The 7,175-nt window shown below is 39.8% G+C and overlaps 1 protein-coding gene across 1 annotated transcript; it reads right to left on the bottom strand.

Annotated features, from left to right (window-relative positions):
- Nucleotides 1-5,572: 5,572 nt before the first annotated feature.
- On the bottom strand, nucleotides 5,573-6,909 carry LOC130608636 (high mobility group protein B1-like). Its single transcript, XM_057426696.1, has one exon. The coding sequence runs from the start codon at nucleotides 6,740-6,742 to the stop codon at nucleotides 6,101-6,103; it is 642 nt and encodes a 213-aa protein (XP_057282679.1). The 5' UTR covers nucleotides 6,743-6,909; the 3' UTR covers nucleotides 5,573-6,100.
- Nucleotides 6,910-7,175: the final 266 nt, after the last annotated feature.

The raw sequence follows: 7,175 nt of genomic DNA on the forward strand, positions 1-7,175 counted from the left end.
AGTCTGTGCCTCTTGGCATATAAAACCCCTAGTTATGTTTTCTCACCTTACCTGTATCAAAAGCTAGAGAGTCATGCTGACAGAAAGCAATTCGTTTTCCTCAAGGTTCAGGCGTTCCTCTGGAGAGCAGGAGACAGACGTTTGGTTATATATTCAGGGAAGGGAATTATAGTTTGAAAAAGTCTCCTTTAGAACGTCTTCTTCAATTGTGCCAGAGAAGCTACCTGCAAAAGAGAAGCTGTGTATTTTCAGCTACTTCTGTTTGAAATGGTGGGTATTGTTCCCAGACAAAACAACATTCAGAATCTGAGGGCAGAACTTGCTATGTTTGCGAAATTGGTCCTTGCATTTGAGTAGCTGAGAATGACATCAGGTTATAATACTTGCATGATTTTGTAGTTACTCAACAAAAATATCTCTATGGAGGGTGTTCAAGAAGGAGTAAAATATTACTTTCAGAGCATAAATTGAAAGGCCATTAGGAAGTATTTTAGTGGACAGATGTACAAAGTCTGTATTAGCTGAAAATTAGTCTGTATTAGTGCTTGTCAGGTTTTTCCAGTATATTTTTGTTCTGCTTACAGCTTGACCATCACTAGTGATTAAATCTGGTCATGTCTGCCTGCAGATTCTTATTCATTTGCTGTTGATCACTGGGATTTCATCACTCTGAAATCACCATCTCTGCTGTATTTGCAAATTGGCCTTTGCGTGTATTGCATACACAGGAGTATGTTTGTCTCTGCTCTTTGTATACTGCAGAAACTGGGTAATTCAGGGTTGCGTTATCGAAAGCGATCTCTTTCAAAGGGATCTCTGCTTTTCACCATTCTTACATCTTGGAGGGTATTGAGGAGGTATCAGGAATTAGAACCTCCTGTGAATGTTTACTGGTTTAGGTCTTCAGACCATCTGAAATAACATAAATGCTTCATATTCTTTCTTGTAGTATTTTGAATCAGTTATTTGTTCTGCTAATGAGCAAACATTCTCAAAATATTTTTTTACAGCTCTATAATGACTAAATGTTGCCATGCTCTCAGTTTCTCAGGCAAGAAGGATCAGAGTAATTCAGTGACAGTTTTAATAAAAACATTCTTTTCACAGTAGTTTTTTTCCAAAACTGTGATACGTTTTTCTCACAGAAAAAGTTACTTGTTTCCATCTGAAAAGATTTGTCTCTTTGATGTCTGCTTTTCACCAGGGAACAGAGAAAAAGCTGTATTTCTATCCTGAAAGCTGGGAGATTGGGCTCAAGTCCTTGCTTTATCCCAGGTTTCCTTCTTAAACCTCCCTTTCTTTTCCAGGAGAATGAAGAGAGATTGTGATGCTCCCTGACTGGGTCAAACCCAGTAAGTTATTACTATTAAATTATTAAATTATTATTGGATTAATAAATTATCATTAGGTAATAATAAGTAGTAGTAGTATTGCCGGTAGTAGAAGTAGTATTATAATCCTTTAGTTGTATGGCTAAATGGTGGTTTGATTAACACCGAGTAGCTTTGTGGTTATAGCTGGTGAGCTGCCACTGGCAAAATCTGCCTTGGTAGGGTACTGCACACTGCTTTTCAAGAACAGTACCACTCAGAGCCCCCTTACCCTCCTGCAGCTAACGTGCAGTCCCACCATCCCACCAGCTGTAGAGTGGTACAGCAGATTTGAGGTGTTCAGAAGAGTCTTTCCTATACTGATAAATTTCATCAAATTCATATAAATCCTGTTCAGTGTTCCCCCCACTGCCCATAGTTTATTACAGGAGAGTAGCATAGCTAACCAGGTTTCTGATTCATCATCTGTGCCATTCTGAGCACCATACTCTCCATGTATCTTTAATGGCATTATCCTCTGTTGTCTTCAGACCATTCATTTGGCTGGTTTAAACACCTTTAAATTTTGATCTTGGCCTTTGGTGTGCTTGTTGCCTTTCCCAGTATTGTTTACAAATTTAGTTAGAATACAGATTTAGTAAGAATTTCATCTTCCAGGTCATTAGTAAAAAGAAATGGAAAAATGGAACGTCTTCCAAGTTTCAGTAAAAGGATCCATAGTTGTTAGCATTTATAATAAAGTAGAAGGAAAATCAGAAGTAATCCAAGACCTGAACCCACTACTCCTGTCACTGCTTGCTCTTATAAAAAGTCCCTCTCCAGATTTCTTTTAGGCCCCTTCAGCTACTGCCAGGCTGCTCTGAGGTCTCCCTTGAGCCTTCTGTTCCCCAGGGTGAATGAGGTGAGACAAATTGTCACATGCACTGAGAGCCAAACACCTAAAGAAGGCTCCAGGCTTCTTTATCAACTGCTTTGGTTTCAGCGCATCCAGATCATCATTTGGTCCTTTCATCCAAATTTGGTTTTCTATCACGAGTGAGTTAAACCAAGAAGCCTGTGTGAATCCCAGTGGTGTATGAATAAAGATCTGGGAACTGAGGCCCCAGTGCACTGCACTTGCAAATAAAATAAGAAGTGAAAAATCACACCAGCATTGGAATAAGGCAGTTTCAGCCAACTGTTGAATATGTAACACAGTCTCTTGAGGAATTCAGCTCCTGAGTAGCACAGCAGTGGAGGAGAGGGAGGGTTTATGACCTGACTGCCTCCTCCAACCCAGGCACAGAAAAGCCATGTATTCAGCAAATTTCCTGCAGGCTTTTGATTCAAAGCAGGAAGCTGTACATTAACAGAGCATGCACTGATCTCTAAAAGCATCTTGCATGTTGCTGTCAAGAGTGAAGTTAATTTCTGATACCAAGCCTAGACTGCGGGTGAATAAAATGAGATTACAAAGTGACTTTATTCTGAGAATAATTGTATTGCTGCCTTTGCGTGTGCATTTGAGAGGTTTTCTTCCTAATTGAAGTGTATGGAGAGAGTGCTTCTAGCATTTGGAAATAATATTTGCCAAGGACACGTGATAAGAAAATTGTGATAAGACAAGCTGTATACTTCCTGGGGAGAAAAACCCCTGCAGAAATGACCAAGCATCTTCCCAGCTCCTCTAGTTTTTCAGCATATGAATAGTTCCCTAAGTGCAATAATACTATTTACATGAATAAAGATGTCAGGGTTTCATTAATACAGTACTGTGATTCAGTGTTGTATCAGACTGGAGAGTAATTTAGGATGGCATAAAATCCTGCTAGCATGTTCTGGCTGTCAAAGCGTGCTCTGTGTACACGGTATGCACTGCAATTTGTTTTGCTTTATTTTGACCATCTAAATGTCACAGCATCTAATTGAAGTTAAATGTCATGGCTTTAGCCAGAAGTGGAAGATGGGTACAGGCACTACTCCAGGATGGTTCAACTGATACCTACAGCAGGTAGTGTAGATTAAAATAACTCTCTTTTACTGTTTCATTACTAAATGAAAGTAGAGAACAGGAACTGGGAAAATTTACTCAATGCTACTGAGTAGGAAAAAGGTATTCAGATAATCATCTGTTTCTTCTCTTGAGCTTTTCTGTTATGTATGACTTCTGCAAAGCAGAGGTATATTTTCATTTTGGGTCTCAGAACATCTATATACAAGATACTGAATGCTAGACATCATGGTTAGGAGGGAGAAGAGCTGTATATGATTAGACTAATGAGTATACTTGGGCATAGCAGAGGAGCTTTCCAGCATTCAGGTCTTTCTTCAAACAAAAACAGAAGAACCTTTCAGCTCCTGGCTGCAGTTGCCATGGGAGCAATTTTGAACAAATATGTAATTAGAGCTGGTCAATATTTTTAATGAAGGAATGGCTTTCATATCAGAAACAAACTTGTTTAGCACATAATAACCAAAATTGGAATTGAAAACATTTAGTCTGGTTTGTTTCTGCTTTCCTTTTTCTTATTCTGCTTAATTCCTTTAAGTGGCTGAAAATCTTTATTTTTCCCTTTTCCTTGAAAATGAGCCTTTTTTTAATAGAGGCAAAACATGTTGCAAAATATGTGGATAAAAGAGTTGGTCATTTAAAACCAGTCCTTCAGGGCTAAATTCACAATCTCGGAACCTTCTGTTAGTGTTAATAATAGGGTAGATATTTAAGTATCCAATATCCAAATTATGATCTTCAATGAGTTCTTCACTACCGCAGTTTTAACTTTAAAGGCACCTACATTTCAGAAGCCTTGAACCTGTATTTTCCACAGTTACCAGAATTTTTGTTGGTAATTGTATGCCAATGGTCCAAAGTAGTCCTGTCTCAATGGGGGTGCATGGCTTGGTGTCTCATTTATCCTGAAACATGTTTATCATCTATAAATCAGATGGGATGGCTCAGTTGAGCAGCTGTGGGCTGCTCCCAGATCAGTGTATCCTCTGTGTTCAGTTGTGGGGCTGGGCTGACATATGGTTTGCCAGCAGACATGGATCACACTTGCTAGAGGGAGGAGTCAAGACACAGGTACTTTCTTATTTAAAAGTTCTTCTGTTTTTTTAACTTTCTGAAGCCCTCCTAATGAGTCAGCAGGGTATTATAACATAAAAGTGGTTTCTTTAAAGAAGGTGTTTTAGTGTTTCATCCTCAGTAAACACTCAAATGTATAAGAAAAAAAAAGCCCTAGAAATCATGCGAAGATTTCTTGAACTGGAAGCCCTTCCCATCTATATGAATATATATATATTAAATATATATATATTTTATATATATATATGAATGGAGGCACTGTAAGCTTTGAAGCAGAGGTATTCTGTTGAACAGGCTGAGTTATGACGCTGTCACTGCCGTAGAGGTAGCCTTTATACTGTCTGAATTCTCCAGGATCTGTTATGTAGTTGCCTGAAGTCCAAAACTCCACAGTCATTCAGCTGTATGAATTTCAAATTAAGATGGCACCACAAATTAGTGGATGGAGAAATGTGAGACAACAAAGCCATCTGGTCCCAGTGTTTGACCTGTTCAGGACCCTTGGTACAGTCAGCCTGAATGGACGCTGATTAACCTCTTTGCTCTTTACCCATTGATGTTAAGCAGTACCACAGACTATCACATTCTAAGATTTCTGAATGAATTAAAGATACCTGGTGAGCAGTGAGATTATGTCACTGTTACACTGGGTCTTTGCTGAAAGCAGTTCATTTACTGCGTTAAGCAATTGCTGCCACCTTGCGTGCCCAAAGCACCTGTAAATGCCTCCACACCTGATGGGCATATGCTCTTCCTATGGGTCCTTCGAGGACAAAACTGAACATTCCCTCCCTCCCCGCCCTCCCTCGCCCCCCCAAGTATTCCATTCCTGTAAAATTGAACTCTATACTTCTCAGCTCTCCAAGACTGGTAAACTCATGCAACTCACTAGAATATTACATTTCACAAAAATCTGAGCAAGTTTCAGGTTGTTGAGATGATTGAATTTTTTTGTTGGTTTGTTTCCAGTTATGGAAGAATGTTCATTCATTATATGCCTACGTATTTCTTTTCTTACCCTATCCCGATTATGCAGGGTATGCAGATCAAAGCTTTGTTTATCAGCTGGTTATATTAAAGATGAAAACTGTAATATTCCCGTGATCCCATACGGGCATTCAATAAAGCAAAAGATGAGTTCCCCTCATAAAAAAAGAAACCAACAGAGAAAAGAAAAAGGATGATTTTCCAAGGGCACCTATTGAAAGGACAACAATACTAATAAAAAAAAATTGTATTTACTTAGAAGCATTCAGAATGTCAACAAAACAGCTGCAACTTTTCTTGTTTCTCCTTTTCGCAATTACAGAGTGGTATTCAGTTAACAGAACAACAATTATTTTTTCTGATGCAGAGACAACTGAAGATGAAAAAGGAACTACATCCCCATGTAGAACTAATTTGTGCTGGGCACCAACAAGAACCTGCTTTAAAACTCCCATGCCAATTTACAACCCCCACACTGTACCAGGCAAGGTTAGTGCCCGTTGAAATACCACTAAGGACAGGGCTATCTAAAGACACATTTGGTAGTGTGTTAACTATACAAAAAAAGAGACACTGTACAGTTTAAAAACAAATCTTACACAGCCTTACATTTCAATTTTGTTTTGTTTTTGTTTTTTTTTTTTCTTTAAAAGGAGTGAGTTGTGTACAGGGGGGTTAAATGCTTTATAGACAAGAAAGAAATTGCTCTAAAAGAGACTTATTCATCATCATCATCATATTCATCCTCCTCCTCTTCTTCATCATCTTCCTCCTCTTTGTCCTCATCCTCATCTTCCTCCTCCTCCTTCTTCTTCTTGCTCTTCTCAGCCTTGGCAACTACTTTTTTGCCTGCATCAACCTTCCCTTTGGCCTGGTATGCAGCAATATCCTTTTCATACTTCTCCTTCAGTTTGGCAGCCTTTTTTTCATAAGGCTGTTTATCATCTGCAGCAGTGTTGTTCCACATCTCTCCCAGTTTCTTTGCAACATCCCCAATGGACAGACCAGGATGTTCTCCTTTGATTTTTGGACGAAACTCAGAGCAAAACAAGAAAAAAGCCGAAGGAGGCCTCTTCGGTGCATTTGGATCCTTGAACTTCTTTTTTGTTTCCCCCTTAGGTGGTACATAGTTTTTCATTTCTTTTTCATAACGAAGCTTGTCGGCCTTTACCATATCTTCAAACTTCCCTTTCTCCTTAGAAGACATAGTCTTCCACCGTTCTGAGCACTTTTTTGAGAACTCTGAAAAGTCCACTGAAGCATCTGGATGTTTCTTCTTGTGCTCCTCCCGGCAGGTTTGCACAAAGAAGGCATATGAAGACATTTTACCTCTCGGCTTCTTAGGATCACCTTTGCCCATTTTGGATGATTTTCGGTGTCACAGTCGGCACGCAGCCCTAGCTCAGTCCCGAGCCCCAGAGACACTACCCTGGCTGCCCGCCCGGCCCCAGCGCTGCCTCGGTCCCTGTTTAGCCCGGTGCACCGCGATGGCTGTGAGAGCGGGATCGATACGCAGCCTCCTCACACTCTCAATACTGGTGAGTGTAACCTAAAAGGCTATCTTGGAGATATATTTGCCTGGTTGTGCGTGGCTGTATTGCTGACATAAGAAATCTGCTAATTCTTGTTAAAGATGATGCTGTTCTGCCCAGGAACTGCTGCTGTGATGGGCTGAAGTGCAAGTAGTTACTCATGTGCCATGCAGTTGCGTTACAGAAATTAAACGTGTTGAGCATATCTTTCCAGCAGTCCCCAGAGGAAATTGTATTTGGTTTTTTCCTTAGCTCTTCCTA

Source organism: Pezoporus wallicus, unplaced genomic scaffold, assembly GCF_028554395.1.
Source record: "Pezoporus wallicus isolate ANWC-B61680 ecotype Strahan unplaced genomic scaffold, APGP_CSIRO_Pwel_v1 scaffold_13239, whole genome shotgun sequence".
NCBI classification, from domain to species: domain Eukaryota; kingdom Metazoa; phylum Chordata; class Aves; order Psittaciformes; family Psittacidae; genus Pezoporus; species Pezoporus wallicus.